This window comes from Plectropomus leopardus, chromosome 10 (genome assembly GCF_026936395.1).
Source record: "Plectropomus leopardus strain MGB_pleo_1.0 chromosome 10, ASM2693639v1, whole genome shotgun sequence".
In the NCBI taxonomy this organism is placed as follows: domain Eukaryota; kingdom Metazoa; phylum Chordata; class Actinopteri; order Perciformes; family Serranidae; genus Plectropomus; species Plectropomus leopardus.
The window spans coordinates 23,255,238-23,272,638 of NC_142185.1; the positions used below are offsets into that span (position 1 = coordinate 23,255,238).

At 39.4% G+C, this 17,401-nt stretch overlaps 1 protein-coding gene across 1 annotated transcript; it reads left to right on the forward strand.

The window, feature by feature from the left end:
• Positions 1-1,382: 1,382 nt before the first annotated feature.
• On the forward strand, positions 1,383-12,525 carry lrrc58b (leucine rich repeat containing 58b). The gene is made up of 4 exons (XM_042495000.2): positions 1,383-2,124; positions 7,686-7,814; positions 7,957-8,234; positions 10,186-12,525. The coding sequence occupies exons 1-4, from the start codon at positions 1,667-1,669 to the stop codon at positions 10,377-10,379; spliced, it is 1,059 nt and encodes a 352-aa protein (XP_042350934.1). The 5' UTR covers positions 1,383-1,666; the 3' UTR covers positions 10,380-12,525.
• The last annotated feature ends 4,876 nt before the right edge of the window (positions 12,526-17,401 follow it).

Below are 17,401 nucleotides of genomic sequence, written 5' to 3' on the forward strand. Positions count from 1 at the left end.
CACATTAATATTCACATTAACTGACATTTTTAAAAACAAAAACATATAAAAACTAATTCTCTTGCTTTACTTACCCATTTTGTTATTCTTTTGGTGTGTTTTTTTTGTATTGAGAAAACTGCAAAAGACTTGCAATGTACGTACATTTGATTTTGGTTTGACTGTTAAATAACATGTAGGTGATATCACAAAAACAGTATTTTATCATTTGTTGTCTCTCTCTCTGATCGACATGGAGAGACTAATGCATGCTTTTAAAACTAGCAGGCTAGACTACTGTAACGCTCTCCTTTCTGGTCTATCAAAGAATACAATTAATCAGCTTCAACTAATTCAGAATTCTGCAGCACAAGTTCTTAATAGGACCAGAAGGAGACCACATATTAAGCCTGTTTTAAAAACTTTAGCTGGCTGCCTGAAAGTTTATTTTAAATTTATTTTATTAGTTTATAAGGCACTGCATGGCACTGCACCAGACTAAATTTCAGTGATGCTTTTAGCTTATGAGCCATGAAGGCCCCTCAGATCCTCGGACTCTTTATTGATACTTTTAAACATATACTAAAAACCAATCCTTTGAGCATGGCTTTTATTTAAAAGCCTGTGTTCTTGTTTTTGTTTCCTCTGTCAAACAGGTTGAATTGCATTCAGTTTGCTTGAAATGTGCGATATAAAAAAATTTGATCGACTGATTGATATGCTGTAGGTTTAAGTAAGGGCCAGTGTCATAATGCAATATCGGGTTTATCACAGAAACAATAGAGTTTCAGCTGGTCTAGTTGGCACAAAGCCTATTTCCACATACTGTTTAGTCATTTGACAGTCACACTTTATCATATCTTATGAGTATGTGTCATGCTTTGATAACAAAATCTTAACTAGTAACTAAAGCAGTTGCAAACAGTGCCTCAAAGCTGCACGTCTTAAGTAAATCTCACTATCTATGTCGAGAATTTGCCCTTTTCTTCCCTCTTACAGTGACATGAACAGAATAATGTCAGTCATATGGACAGATCTGAATTCAGTGGGAGGAACCAGTCTGTTCTGTACCTTTTTCTCATGCTATGCACATCCATGTCAGCAGAGAATTGCATAATGTAACAGAGGAGGGGCGTTGCATAATGGAAGACCGCTCTGTTGGCACTTGGCATCATGGATCGTCGACCTCGATTCTACCTTTGTTGCAAAACTGGAAAAACAGCGCAATGACAAACAACAACGTAAGAGTGTGTCGATATAAAATGCAAATAAACTGCAGTAACGCTGCTACAATCGCCTTAATTAATACCATTGTAGGATGACAGACTGGGAGATGAACCAATCAGCTAAGGTGTGGGCGGGGCCAGTGCAAGAATCAGCCAATCGCTAAACTTGGAAGTAAATGTTCCTGTCAAAGAACAGCTGCATTGTAGGCGAGCAGCGACACGGGACTCAATGTTGCCTCATTTAGCCACAGTAGCAAATCCTCAGTACTAAATTTGTGACCTAGATTTTCACTAGAGATGTGGTTAAGTGTTACAGGCGGGCGTGTAGACGTATTTCTTTTCTTCGTGTCCAAAAAGGACAAGTCCTGGAGCTAACTCGCGGCGTATTGGGGCGTTCAGCCTACAGCAAAACTTCTGCAAAGACTTTATTCACACTTTAAATTCACGCAAAAATCGCCAAAATGGAGCTTCACGAAGGTGCAGCTGCAACCGGAGACAGCGTGCTGGACTTCTCCCGTTTGAATCTGAACACTTTTAGCGTTGAAGGCATGAGCGAAGAGAGGAAAAGGGACACCAAACAGCTCTACCTGAACTACAACCGACTACCCTCGCTACCCGCGGCGGTCAGCCTTTTCTGCAACCTCGAGTTTTTGGACATCAGCAACAACGGACTGTCGGCCATCTGTGAGAGCGTTACGCGGCTGACCAGGCTGAAAACACTCATAGCCAAGAACAACCGCCTGGACGAGTTTTCGCTGCCGAAAGAGTTTGGCTCTCTGCAGCTGGAGGTGTTGAACTTTAGTGGGAACCGATTTGAGGAGATCCCGCTTCAGTGTATGAAACTGCTGCGTCTGCAGTCGCTGTCGCTCGGCGGAAACAGACTGAAAAGTATACCTGCAGAGATAGAAAATTTAACCAGGTAAGCCATGGAGGGACAACGGTTTGCAGGGTTAATGATTAGTTGACTTGACACAGTTGCTAAAAGTCCGAATGAGTCGGGTCCATTACAACGTTACTCACATACGGTCTCTTTATAGCTAAACGTTGGCATATCGACAGTACTCTATATATAGATACAAATAAATCACCGTAATGGATTGAGTGGAGACAAATAAGGCAACCGAGCTTCATTATTATTTTTGGTAACGTTATTAGGATTAAATTATCGAGTTTATAGTAATGAAATTGACCGGTGTCGATGTAATTTCTAACCGGTGTTTTTTTCAGTTGACTGGCACATACCATGGAACCCGAGTGCTGTTGCTGTGGTTACCGAGGCATTCTGGAACTTTTAACTGACAACCAGACCACCAGCTAATCAGAAATGAATATTTAAATTAGAGCTGAAAAGATTTGTTGATTATTGGAGTCATCAACTGACAAAAAATGAGTTTTGATAAGTAATTAATCTGCTCAAGTCAATTTCGAAGCAAAATGATGTCCGGCTTCTCTTTGTCGTATTTGACAAACTGTTCAGCTGAGATGATAAGTCGAATAATGATAACCGAGCAAAGGGATTTTTGGTTCTATAAACGTTCTTAGAATGTTATAATGCAACGTTCCAGTTACGTTTTCAGCTGCACGTTTTCTTTTAGTTCCCAGAACGTTCTTTCTAAAGGCAGTGTAACGTTTTTATTTTTTATTTTTTATTCTTAAAACGTTCTTTGAATAGTATAATGCAACCAGTGCAATGTTTAAGTAACATTTTCAGCCTCAAGTTTTCTTTTAGTTCCCAGAACGTTCTTTCTAAAGGCAGTGTAACGTTCTCTAAAAACATCCTAAACATGTTTGGTTATAACCTTCTAAAATGTTTTTAATAATATGGTTAGAACAAACCCAACTAGCAATTTTCTATTCTTAAAACGCTCTGTGAATAGGATAATGCAATCAATGTTTAAGTAACATTTTCAGCCACAAGTTTTCGTTTAGTTCCCAGAACGTTCTTAAAGTTCGGCTAACATTAAAAAGAAAAAAAAAATGTTTTTTTTTTCTTTTATTGTTTACATATCACATTATATTACATTTTCATAAAAAATGGTCTGTAATATCAGTCGTCAATAACATGTTCTGAATGTTTCTCTGAAAATGTTCACCCTTTGTTCCGATGTAACATTGTGGGAACGTTATATTAAACAAACATCTTATGATCTGTCACCTCTCAACATCACCAAAACATCCTAGGAATTTTGCAGTTATAACGTTACAGCTTAGTCAGCATTTAACCTTATAGGAACATTATTTAAAAAGATTAAACATCCTTAAACATTTGAACATTTGATTAAAATGTTTTCTTTACAACATTATTGCAACTTGAAGGTAACGTTAGCCTATGCTGTGGGAACACTCCCTGCTAGCTGGGATAGCAGATCAGCAAAAGGTTAATGTCAACTATTTTGTTAGTTAATTAATCATTTTATGGTGTTATTTGTTCTGGACTGAACAAAATAAGCAATTTGGACACTAAAATTGGCAACCTTCACACATTTGTGACAGTTTATAGACCAAATGATAAGCTGCAACAATAAAACCATCCAGTAGTAGAAAATTAATTGCCAACTATTTTGATAATTGGGATTTTTATTTTTTTTCTAATATTGCATTGCAGAAACTTAAAATAATGGGTAACTAAAAAAACAGAATGCCTCTTGCATTGACATCACCAAAAAGTTAAGTTTTATCTTACAATAAATATTTGAAAAATAAAATCCCCCCTTACCTTAAGTAATTTTTGTCCTTCAGTATTTGAAACTGTAAAATTAGTGCTTAATTTCATTCAAAGCCCACTTGCCTGCAGCTGTTTGGGAGACTGTTTAAGTTTTGGAGTCTTTGTTGGATAAAAGAAGCAATCTGAAGATGTCCCTTTGGTCTCTGGGAAATTGTGTTGAGAATTTTTCACAATTTCTTGACATATGACTTGACATTTTTTAAAATAAATAAATGAAATATTTAGAGTTAAATTACTTATCGTGAAAATAATCAACAGATTAATCTTTAATCATCAGTCACAGTCCTACGATTGATTAATCAAACAATTGTGAAAATAATCAGCAAATTAATTGACAGTGAAAGTAATTATTAGTGGCAGTGTTCCATTAACTAGTACAGTGTAGTGAAAGAAGTAATAGGTCAGTGTCATTATGATAGACAAAATGCCTATAGTCCAGATTTCACTTATTCAGCGTTATCTCTCCAACCGTGTTGGCCTGAAACCAAACAGGCCCTACAGTTGTTTACTTTGTAGAAGTTTATCCTGACATTTAAAACATGTGCTGCTTTCTTGGTTTGCATGTCAGACTCATTTTTTTGGTGCATTTGTGCCATATGGAACGCTTTTAATCCCTTTTAATTAGTTGTGCCATATAAAGTGCCGTAAAACCACTTTAATCACACTTCACCTACTATTCTGCATGAGTCAGAAGAGTTGACCCACTTTTTTAACCTGGCAACAACATTTCTAAACCGGTTTGCAGCAATTTGCAGTCACATCCAGGTGGCAACCTGGATGATTTTTGAAAATGTCATTTCTCTATGATCAGTTTTCTCTCCTTTTTTAAATGTTGTTAATTTGATGGGTTCAGTGGTATTTACCAGTTAACTGCTGCTTTTATGCCTGTGAGAATGTGTCATGTTTATTTCCTGGCAGTTTTTCCTGTAAACATCATGATTCATGGAGTTCACTGCAAATTTGGCTGCTCTGTTCCAGTAACTAGCTTGGCCTGGTTTTGGTGACGTGCAAACAAGAAAATTAGTAATGTTGTGGAATATTTTTTAAACACATTGATGATTATAATGAAATGCATCAAGAGATTAAAGAAAAATGAAGCAAACAAAGGTGGAGACACTGCTATATTTGTGTCGCTATATGTGGCGCCACAAAAAAAAAAAAATTAACACAAAGTGCACTGTGTCAAAACAGCAACAGTTGGTGTGTGCAGCAGTCATTTCATAGCATTCAGAAGATGTACGTTCTCTGTAAGACTGGAACAAACTGATAGAAAAGGAGGCCAGTCAAGGGGTCATTTCTATCTTATCACATCCCCGAGTTTAACAGTAGCAAGTTGCACAGTGACCCACTGCAAGGCCAAAGAGCAAACATGCACACTAACTAGTATGGTACTTTCAGTAGTTAGGTTAGTAGCAGACAGGACGTAAAAGGCCACTAAATATATCAATGCATGTGTCCAGCTCTTATACTTTTGATGATATCTTGATTCTCTATGTAGCCATTTAGCTCAAAAATGTTCCTTAAAGTGATCTTGGATGCTTTTTTACACTGACATTTTAATTACATTACAGTGAGACCAAGTGTTATGTTTTTTGTCACCATAAGGTGATGGGTCAGATCATTTAGTAGCTTCATTTAAGTTAAAATTACCTTTTTTTTTCTTCTGGTGTATTTGGAGGCACAAGTGCAGTCTGTGTCAGATTTGCCTTTTTAATAATAATTTTTAAAAAATTTAAAAAAAAAAAAGTTAAAAAAATGCATCCTTGAAAATGTGTGGGAACACTGCACACTGTTATGGCTTACTGGGACACTTGAATACAATACAGCCATCATCAAAGTTGAATTCTTTTCCAATACAAAAGCCCAATTTGCTTGGGATTTCGATACATTTCTAGAAATTGATCTCACTTTAAAATTCAATAGTACAAAACACTATTTCATACAATCTAAGCATGCATTGGTAAATTCTGTATATCTGTAAAACTTAGGAATAATATATGACGTCTCGATGTGTTAAAAAGGAAACCTCAGTGCCGTGTATCTTGGGTGGAATGGCCCAGAAAAAAGGCTTCAGTTTTGCTAACTTGTAAAAATTGTGAGCTTTTTATATTGTCCCTGGCACACACCATGGCCAACCATTCTCAGTCTCTGGTGGCTGATTTGTGTCACTGTCTGTGAGGACGTTGAGCGGACCCTGAATGTCTCAGTCCCCGTCACAGAGGGGGTTTGCTCAGTGCTCAGCCACCAAGGACAGTATAATGGTTTCCTGTCTCGCAGTCGCTGTGTCATCAGTTCCAGCAGGCAGATGGCCTGACAGCTTACTTTCGCTGACCAGCCATCCATTTCTCTCTACCCGTCTGTCTTTTTTACTCCCAATTACCCCCCTGTGTACTCCATATATCCATTAACCTACCAGGGTCCTTTGTTATCTTAATACAACAAACATGTACACATCAATGTTGTCGTTAACTAAACTTAGATGCAGTCATTTTCAGATCATTGCACATGTTTATTTTTGTTAAGAAGTAAATGTGTTCTACGTATAATCTTTGCACACTTAAACTTGTCTGAATTGATGATGCATAGATGTGTGCACTCTACAAACAATGATAATTTTGGACTTCTTTTTGAACTTCTGTCATTTGTCTTTTTGATCATTTGTAAGCGTGGTGGTGGCATTAACAAATTCAGACACAGAAATACAAGCACCTGCACACAACTGTAGCTCCTCAACATATAACCATACATCTTTAGCACCCCCCTGTGGAATATATTATGTCTTTTTTTATTTTTTTTATTTTTTTTTGCTCTTGCAAAACTAGACACTAACCACAAAAGCTTCCACCAAACCAGCAAAACACTTTACATCCGTGGCAAAGGCAAACACTTCTTGCAAAACTGTTCTCAAAAAAAGAGTTTTTGCTGCAATACAGTTAACACAATGCATCATTTAAGTAAGCTCATGAAGTATCAGCTACTCATTTGTGGTTAATGCCTTTTATGCACACATTTGTAGAAGAAAAAAAGTAAATCTTGCTAAATCATGCCTTCTTCATGGGTCTGGCTATAAATATTCATCCACATCTCTCTGTCCAAATTTGGCTTTCATTGTTATCAAATCCTGTTTACCTGTGGCCGATTTTAAGTGCTCAAGCTCTGATTTGTGGGTGAACTCATTACCTAAAAGTGTTTTCACATGTGCCAATATGGAAATTAAATTGGTATAATAGTGTAACAATATAGAGATGAATGTTCACAGTTTTGTTAGAAGTGTGTTATTAAATTGTGAACTGAGAGTAAAGAAGAGTTTTCAGAGATTTCAGAGATAGTGCTTAAACTGTTGGTCTATAAGCATTCAGAAAAAAACTGTAACTTTGATGTTTTGAAACTTTGATGACCAGAGAAATTTCCTTTTATTACGTCTGTGCTCCTCATATATAAACATGGCTACTTTGACAAAACAGTAACTTTTATTACAAATGTTGAAGCTGATCTTCTAAAAACCAGGCATAGATAAAGTTAGTCAAAAAAAAGCAATGTTGTCTTCTTTTATCTAATTTATGGTGAAACGGAAGGCAAATTTTCAAATTTGTGGACAAAGTTCTTGTAAATTTGTAAATATAGAACAAAAATAACTAAAATATTATCTAAATCATTCTTACGCTGTACTGTGTACGCTTTGGTATTATGTGGGAATTGAGCTCAACATAGCAAACTCTTAATTAACTCCTTTTCTTCTCTTTTTTTCCTGTTAGTTTGGAGCTGTTGTATCTGGGTGGAAATCACATCACAGCCATTCCTCCCGAAGTGGCTAACCTGCCCTACCTCAGCTACCTGGTCCTCTGTGACAACCGCATCCAAAGTGTCCCCCCGCAGCTCACCAGGTACCTGCACATACACTACCACAGTGTAACCTTTAGTAAACAATATCCACATTACACGGAGGCCAGATGTGTGATTGCCCTGCATGTATCTGATAACTGCGTGCACCTGCAGTCATGGTTTGTTTTGGTGAAAACATTTCAGGCTCCACTCGCTGCGATCTTTAAGTCTCCACAACAACCTGCTCACTTACCTGCCGCGGGAGATCCTCAGCCTGGTGCATCTGCAAGAGCTCAGTCTCCGTGGCAACCCGCTGGTGGTGCGTTTTGTCAAGGAGATGACCTATGACCCCCCTTCACTGCTAGAGCTGGCAGGACGTACTGTCAAGAGCCGAAATATTCCCTACTCCCCTTGCGACCTCCCGTCAAACCTGCTGCGTTACCTAGACCTGGCCAGCAAGTGCCCCAATCCCAAGTGTGCCGGTAAGAGGCTGTGTTAGCATAATTTGAAGAAGACGCACAGAAAAAAAGTCAAGTTTTTTTTAATTTGATGAAATGTTAGGATTTCCCTTTTTGTCCAACCTTTTTGGCTTGTAACCCCTTAAATTGAGGAGTAAAATAGGCAGATTTTAAAAGGCAGTTAAAGTTACAGGCTTTTAGAACATCACAATCTGTAACAAATCTGGGTGTGATTTTTGACTCTGAGCTTACTTTTATCCCACACATCAAAAACACAACAAAAATTGGTTTTATCATCAAACAAACATAGCCAGAGTCCGCCCGTTTCTCTCTCAGGCCAGCACGGAGGTACTGATGCATGCTTTTATCTCTTGTCGTCTAGATTATTGTAATGCCCTGCTCTCTGGTCTTCCCAAAAAGAGCATTTCCAATTTACAACTATTGCAGAACTCGGCCGCACGAGTGCTGACGAGGACCAGAGGGCGGGAGCATATTACACCGGTTTTAAAATCGCTTCATTGGCTCCCGGTGCGTTTCAGGATTGATTTTAAGGTTCTTTTACTTGTTTTTAAGTGTCTCAAAGGTCTTGGGCCTTCTTACCTAACTGAGCTGCTTTTACCTTATCAACCCTCGCGGACCCTGAGGTCCTCCGGCACTGGCCTTTTAACCATACCACAAGTTAGCTCTAAAAGAAATGGGGAGGCGGCTTTCAGTTACTATGGCCCCCGTCTGTGGAACAGCCTCCCGGAGAACCTCAGGATCACAGACAGTGTTGAGGTTTTTAAAAAGAGGCTCAAGACCCATCTTTTCAATCAGGCTTTTAACTAACTAACTAACTATTTATTTATTTATTCTCCTTTTTTATTTTATCTTATCCCACTGTTTTAGTCTCCCATTTATTTATCTATCTAATTATTAGCGGTTATAACCTTTAATCTATTTTACTGTGCACTTGTATTCTTTGTCTTATTTTACTGTTTCAGTCCCTTACGTTCTTAGGTTTTATGTTCTTTACCTTATTTTATTGTGTTAGTTTTTAGCTCCAGTGTTTCCTCATCGGGGCCTACCGGACTGGGAGTGGTCTCTGGTCCACCATTGGGGGTGCTGTACCGTGGACTGTTTCGGCCCGGGTGGCTAGAGGGCTCGGCATCTTGGTGCGGGCACTCCTGTCCGCCCGGGTTGGGATGGTCTCTGTGGCGGCGCCCCGGCGGTGCTGGACCGTGACCTCTCTCAGTGAGGTTGGCCCCCAAAGGTAGCTTCTCCCTCGCCTCAGGTCTCAGTGCCTAGCCATGTCTCTTTAGTAACAATTGGTGTGTGTTGGTGTATGTGTGCGTGTGTGTGGGTGGTAAGGGTGGATGTTCGGGTGCCTTTGCGAATATGTGTGGGAATATCTACATGATTGTGTGTGTGTTGTTGCACGTCCTAGGTGGGGTGGGAGGTCAGGCTGTCTGTATTTTCTTGATTTTCATTAATGTTTTTCATTTCTGTTATTGTTTTTAATCTCTGTGAGGCACTTTGTGTTACTCTTTGTATGAAAAGTGCCATACAAATAAAGATTTGATTGATTGATTGATTGAACTAAATGAATAAACTTTAAGAAAATATCAGAATAAAGGCAATAAAAGACAATTAGAAAATAAGACATAATATAGGAAGACGACATCACATCAGTGGGGATAAAACAAAGATAAGAAGATAAAAACAGATACAGAAGTAAATACATTTAAAACATGAAAGTAAGGTAAGAACAGGACATTAGAAGGATATGGTACGAGTAAATAAGTTATAATCTCTAATCAAAATGATTTTTGATGCAACTGAAGAAATAATGTCCATGTAAACGGAGCTGCTGGTGTAATATCTGTCTCTTGTTGCACGGTGTTGAAGTGTCCATCATCTGCATGGAATAATTCAAGTCACTGACCTGCCACTTGAACCCTGCTTTGTTTTTCCTGTCTCTCTCTTTATTCTCCAGGCGTCTACTTTGATTCATGTGTGCGCCAGATCAAATTTGTGGACTTCTGTGGAAAGTACCGGCTGCCCCTTATGCACTACCTGTGCTCTCCAGAGTGCACCTCTCCCTGCAGCTCCAACCCCCAGAGCGACGCAGAGTCAGAGGACGAGAGCAGCGTGCCCGCTTACCGCCTGCAGAGGGTGCTTCTGGGATAGTACAACAGGGAGGAGCCTCTGACCCTCTGGACAAGACCGGCCTTGTCAGTCTGTCACTGTGTTCAACTTTTTTACAGAGAGGAACTTGGCTGTCACACTTAAACTCACATACTCGCATCCATATCTCACACACAAACACACACACATGCACGCACACAAACAGTAATACTGTTGACATTCAGCTTCCTCCCGTGGTCCTGAAAACACATTCACTGCATTTAATGGAACTTTTCGCAGAGGAATCCATTGCCTCTCGCACCCCACATTACACTGCATAATATGAGTCAAGGACACCTCACATTTCCCATGTAGCCATGCAAATTCTGCAGTCTGTCATTCATTACTCCATCAAAGTGCAGGTCTCATGGTGGAGCATGTGAGGGCAGTAAAACTCAGTGAAGACTGAAAGAGCAGCAGGTTACTTTTCCTGTTTCAGGGCAGCAGACTTTACCTTTTATACAACACTTGGTGCTTTTTAGTAGCAGCAGAATATTATTCTACATTTTCTTAAAGATTGGATTTGAACAATATGTTTTTTTTGTCCAGCTACTGCTGACGCACAACCAGCTTTTGTTTAAAATTTCTCATACTAGATGAGCATCAAAGCTGCTATGCCAACCAGAAAAAAGGGGATTTAGTTTGTTTTACGCTAAAGTAGTCTAAATTGACTGAGTACAATGTGTGAGATGGCCTTATTTACACTGTGTGTGTTTCTGCTCGGGTAAGGTTTCGTGCAGGTACGCTGTCACACACAATATTAAAAGATCTACGTTATCTGGTTTTGTAAGAAGGGTGTAGCTGCAGAGCTCTAGGTTCAAGACCCTCAAGCTTGGAGATCAAAGTCTGACATTGTGTACGCACGTCAGAGACAATCTTGAGGATACAATAGCATGCAAGGAAGATAAACTAGGAAAAAATGAATATTAAATAACCAAATAAATAAGCAATAACCCCTGTAAACACCTGGTGACTGTCACACCCCCCTTTCATCCCTGCACCTTGTGAAAATCATGTTTTTACAAATTTTTTGGACATTAAACTATACTGAGTAGAATTACCAGTTGGAAATCGCTGCAACAACACCTATTTTTCCACCTTAATAAACACAAAAACTCACGTGATCTTCCACCATGGGCTCGAGGCTGGGGCTCTGCAGTGTGACCCTCACTGGTTTTTGTCAGCACCACAGTCATTACACACCAGCCTTAAACATGTTTGTCAAGATGGCATGGTTGTTTTAAATCGATTCAGACTATGAGTTACGTGAGTATGTGGAAGAAAGTTTGTTTAGGCTTACTTACAGGAAGCTGACGTGGGGCGGACCAGGGAAAAACATTCACTGTGTTCACACAGAAACAATAGCTATTCAGCGAAAAACAGTGGCGGCCTTCATGTTTATGTTCAGGGCTGTTGGTTTTCTCGGGGCACAAGAGTTTATTTTGTGTGAATGGAGCCTGCAGTCAGATATTTCTTTCAGAATTGTTTTTTTTTTTAGACAGAAACTGTCATTTCTAACAGGAAATGGCTGTTTCTGTTCCTGGTTACATCTCTGCTTCGTCTTCCTTCTCGTGTGGAAAGCTGTGAGATTTTAAAGCCTCTCTGACAGGTTGTATCCATTAGTGAGGAGGAAAAACTCCCCCCCGGCTTCACATTAGACCTTAATGTTTAGAAAACAGAAGACCGCTTCTCTATGTTACAGTAATCTCTACTAGAGCATTTAAGTGCCTTACTAATGGTGACTTCTAACGCAGTGAAACTGAGTTTGAAGAAATGTGATATATGTACCCTGAAATGTGACAAGATTAACATTATGAATTATAAAGTCATTTTTTGAGTGATTTTTGTACTCATCAGCTAACAGCAGTAAAAATAACCTTTTTATAACAAAATGAGATGCTTTTATAGAAATCCTTTTTCAAATGTTAAACACTAGGGTATGTATTTAAATGACATACAGAATAGATGGCACTTAAACAGAAAATATATTGAGAGATATTAATTGTATTTACTTGTACCCAATTCAGATAATGTAAGTAAACTGTACAGGATATAATAACAAAAATAAAGACAGATTGTAATATCTTTCAAATGTGTTTATATTGTCACCTTTTGTGATACAATTAAAGCTGTGAGTGTTGAAGGTGAATGAATGTGGAAAACTTTTTCATGTTACAATTTAAGCTTTTTATGCCTCTGTGCCGCTGACAGCCATGGCTGGAGGCATTATGTTTTGGGGTTGTCCGTCCATACGTTCAGCCATCCCATTCTCGTGAATGTAGTATCTCATGAACACCATGAGAAAATGTCTTCAAAGTTGGCGCAAATGTCCTCTTGGACTCAAGGACTGATTAGATTTTGGTGGTCAAAGGTCAAGTTCACTGTGAATCTGTCTTATTCTTGGGAATGCATTATTTTTATTTATAAAGCCCATTATCCCAAAACACAGTTTGCCTCAGAGGGCTTTACAGCATACAACATTGCTCTGTCTTTAGACCCTCACATGGCAAAACTCCCCCAAAAAAACCCTGTAACAGGGGAAAAAATAGAAGAAACCTCATGAAGAGTGGCTGAGGAGGATCCCTCTTCCAGGACGGAAAGATGTGCAATAGATGTCGTAGATAACTGTTAAATTACGATAATTACAAAAAAAAGGAAGGGAAAGAGAGAGGGGGACAGATGCACAGCAATAACGATAAAAATAACATGTCATATAACAATAGTGATAGGTGTAAAATTACTAAATGCACTATCATAGCATGTGATGTCAGGTGCAAATATTGTGTGTGTTGGTAAGAGTCCCATGAGTATATTGATAGTGGAGGCATGACGCATGATGGCAGCAGAAGGTCGCGTCAAGCAGGATCATGGCATCGGCGCAACCAGGACTTGAGAGAATTTCCTCAATTTTGGCACAAACATCCAAACTGTTCAGATTTTGGTGGTCAAAGGTCACTGTGGCCTTGTCTGTCTCATTCTTGTAAGTGCAATATCTTAAGAACACCTTCAAGGAATATTTTCAAATTTGGCACAAACATCCACTTGGATTTAACAATGAACTGATTAGAGTTTGATGGTCATAGATCAAAGGTCAAGGTCACCATGACCTCCTCTTGATCATTCTTGTGAAAGTGATATCTCAAAAATACTTTGAAGGATTTTTTTGGTGCAAATTTTGCACAAACATTCATTTGGACTTAATGATTAACTGATTTGATTTTTGTTGTCAAATCTGTGTCGTTCTTGTGAATGCATTATCTCAAGAACAATTTCTAGTTTTTAAGTTTCAGTAGCATTAGAAGTTTTTATTACCAGTTGCTAAAAGACAACATATTTAAAAAGAGAGTGTTTTTTTTTCTTCTGCACAACAGCTGTTTGAGTGAAGTGTGCATGCTCACACGAACCACTCCAACCATTTAGTAGTTTGAATGTCTCCAGGTTTCATTTGCATATGAAGGTGAGTTCATTCTGGAGGCTGAATGCTTAAAGACCCTTTCTGTAACCCAGAACCAAGAGATGCCAGGGCGAATGCATTCTGCCTCGCACAATCTGCTAATCCTTTAACATCACCTGCCAAGAGCCACTAACTACTTTGTTTCCACTTTTCTCGCCTCTTTTCACGCTTTCTGTTCCTATCTCAGCATCTCATTTAATTTCTTTTTTTCCACATTTTCTTTCAGCCTGGCTGGCAGGAGCAACGCTTTGAGTTTCACATATTTTGTTTGTTTTGAATGGTCTTTGACCAAGTCACAGCTGGGCTCCAGTGTTTTTGCAGTGTTTCTTTTTCCCCTTTTTTTCACTGTGTTTCAAAGACGTGTGTGTGCAGGACTTGTCCACCAACAGCAGGCACATATGATGCTTTCTAGCATATTGTCTGGAGTTATGTTACACCCAAAGCTTGTGTGCACATGCGCTCACACTCTGCATGCTTTGTATGTTTGACAGGAGGATGCTGTCACAAATGCAACCTGAGATGCAACCATGATGAACTGGAAGCAATGAGTTGTGACTGGTAGATGAAGTCTGAAAGAAGGAAGATGTTGTCTCTGTGTTAGCTGTCTGCACTCTGCAAGGTAAATGTGTGTCTCTCTAGCCATATTTCTCATACACATCATTGGTATCTGTTGTACTTGAGGATTTTTTGCACCTAATTTTTTTTTTTTTTTTTGGTTGCTAAATTTCACAGGGGCACCTGACTCTTGACCTTCACAGTGACAGTGAACAATACATTCAGTATTTTCAGGTGATCAGCAGATCAAAGAGCGACATGCTTTAACATAAGGGGTGTTTGATACTCTAAGCCTCTTATTGCCCTCAGTAAGTGGCATACCAGCTCATATCAGCTCTTAGTATAGCCGGTGTACGTTAACATGCATGCCAGACCTCACACATGACGAGTTTCAGCTTTACACTTCGCTGAGCCTTTACACACGACAGCCACACACTGCAGACACACTCAAAACAATCAAACGTTGTCTCTGGAGTTACAGTGCTAATCCCACAAGGAGAAAATCTTATTGGAGCCAAGGAGGAGGTGGAGGAGGTGGTTTAGGGGCCAGAAAAGAAGGGGTGGTCGACTAACCATCCACTGGTGTGTTAACAATGTTTGACTGCCATGGTGAATAACTTGAAATTTTGATTTATGCTCTCACAGTCACTTTTGACCCTTCATCATTCCCTAATTATTCATCCCTGTAGACTCTTCATAACAAATGATAGCATCACAATATGTAATTATCTGAAAGCTCTTCAGTGGATCCTGAATATAGATATTTTTGTCATACTACTGTTGAGAGTTCTGGAAAAAAGATAAGTTGACTTTGAGATAAGATTTTCATTTTTTTCCAACCTAAATGAACTTTCGTGCTCAAGTCATTGTTAAACATTTGACAAACTAAGGGATGCATTGGCTCATTGTCACATTATTAGTAGATGTTGTTTTTACACCTTCAGTTTAAATACTGTAAAGCTGCCTCAGTCAATATTTCTTTGATATAGAATGGATCGAATTGTCTAAAAACCCACTAGATAATGTTTTTATGGCTTTACCTTTCTGTCAGACAGCCCTTTCCAAGAGAGAAATTAAACTGTTACGTCCATCACCTAATTCAAAGCCACATTTTTAAAGTCAAAATGTCAACGCTGTGTTTACAGCATAAACTGTATATAAAGATGGACAACATGACAGAAGCTTTTCAATCAAGACAGCGCCCTGGTGTCTGGCTGCAGTATAGGTCATAAAACCCAGTCATAAAGGGGATCATCTGCCATGATTAACAGCTGTGACAGCCAATCCATGTGCTCGCATTCAATGGAGCTGTTCATGATTGGTCAGATGGATGTTTTGGAGGGAACTCCTTCACTGCGAATATTGCCAACTCCGGCTCCAAGTGATGTCACCAAAGCAAGATGGCAATGGCTGTATTTGGGATATTTTAGCTTCACCTAAGCATAGCAAGGGGAAGTGGGGACACGTTGCCTATGGTTTACAGCTTGTACTGCCTCCAAGTGGCCAAAAAAATAAATAATGCAGATTTAAGAAAATTTTTATTTAATATTTTTCATTCTGGTATAACATGCTGAGCTTTGAATTCATTCACAGGGTCACCTATGACAATATTTGGCTGTTATTGCATCATCAGTTGCTGTGCTGCTTTTTTTTACCACCTTAAACTATGGTTTAGGAATTTTGAAAATAGAACAAGAAGATTGATACTTTTCCCCTACATTCATTGTAACCACTGACCTCAATTGAAACACCATGACTGGAGCCTGCAGGGGAGTTTTGATCCAACGCTGCTAATCCAGGTCCATAGCAACACTGCAGGAGGAGCCGCAGCGTTCCAGAGAGGGATTTGTATTTGGGTGTTAGTGGGCAAACCTGGGCATGTCACAGGGGAGCGTCCAGGCTCTGGCAAGGACAGCAAAGAGCTGGAAGGGAGTTGGTGATGCTTCACACACACTGAACAATGCATTTACACCCACACGGTCTCAAACACTACAGAATGGTGGGACCGGTCAGATGTTGAATCACAGCTGCAGATGCTTCCACATCAGGAAACAGTGGTGCTGGCTGTCAGGAGTGGTTCAACAGGAAAAGGTGTGTCATTGCCTTAAAAGCTTTGCATGTTGTTTATTATCTTTGGTGGACTTCCAGCTGATCTATGTGCACAAAATGGTTGTCCAAAAAAAGATGGCGACTCTAACACCTGTATTTGTTAATTAGAATATCTTAATATTAAAAGTGATCCCAGGTAACCTCAGTAGAACGACACGTGTCCTATTTCATCTGTATTGCCCTGTCTGCCAGCCTCTCCTCTTTGACTCCTGCTTTTTGAGCAACAGCCCCGTGTCCTCACATGAAATATTTAAGCTCTGTAATCTGAGCATAAATGCAGTCCACCTGCTGCTGGTGCAGTCTATCTTGAACCTGATCTTGAAGGAAACCTGAGAGTGATTGCCACGCTTTGGGTGTAACAGAGCTGGCAATAGTCTTTCTATGGGGGTGCTAACATGGTGTCATTTGATCCCAAAACACTAAATGAAAATGTTGAGTTTAGGGGCTGTTGCCGTCTTTTCCTGTGGAGTTTTTCATCTTTGACGTGTTGACAGCTGATTAGGTCAGTGTTTGTTTATGTTTTTGGCAGTTTATGACTTCATAACATAATTGCAGAAGTCAGAGTCCACTTTAGCAGAGGATCCCTGCTTTGTTTTGTTTTTTCAGCTACAACAGCAGCATGAGGCCTGCCAACATACAACAGTCTCCAGACATACAGTGTAGTGTATCAGTGTGTGTAGTATGAGACAATGGGCCCCTAGGCATAGATATGTGAAAAGACCCACCACCTCTCCTCCATAGGCACAAGACAGATTTTGTGGGAGTTTTGTCTATTGATAGTCATTTTGTGTGTCTTTAAAGTCATTTTGCATCTCTTTGAAGTCATTTTGTGTCTCTTTTAGTCATCTTGTGTCACTTTACAATCATTTTGTACCTCTTTGTACTCATTTTGTGGCTATTTGGGGTC

Excerpts from the sequence above, each read along its gene's own strand:
- lrrc58b (XM_042495000.2), top strand. The coding sequence starts at position 1,667 with ATGGAGCTTCACGAAGGTGCAGCTGCAACCGGAGACAGCGTGCTGGAC. Across the intron at positions 2,125-7,685 it reads GAGATAGAAAATTTAACCAG|TTTGGAGCTGTTGTATCTGG; the intron begins GTAAGCCATGGA and ends TTTTCCTGTTAG. Across the intron at positions 8,235-10,185 it reads CCCCAATCCCAAGTGTGCCG|GCGTCTACTTTGATTCATGT; the intron begins GTAAGAGGCTGT and ends TTTATTCTCCAG.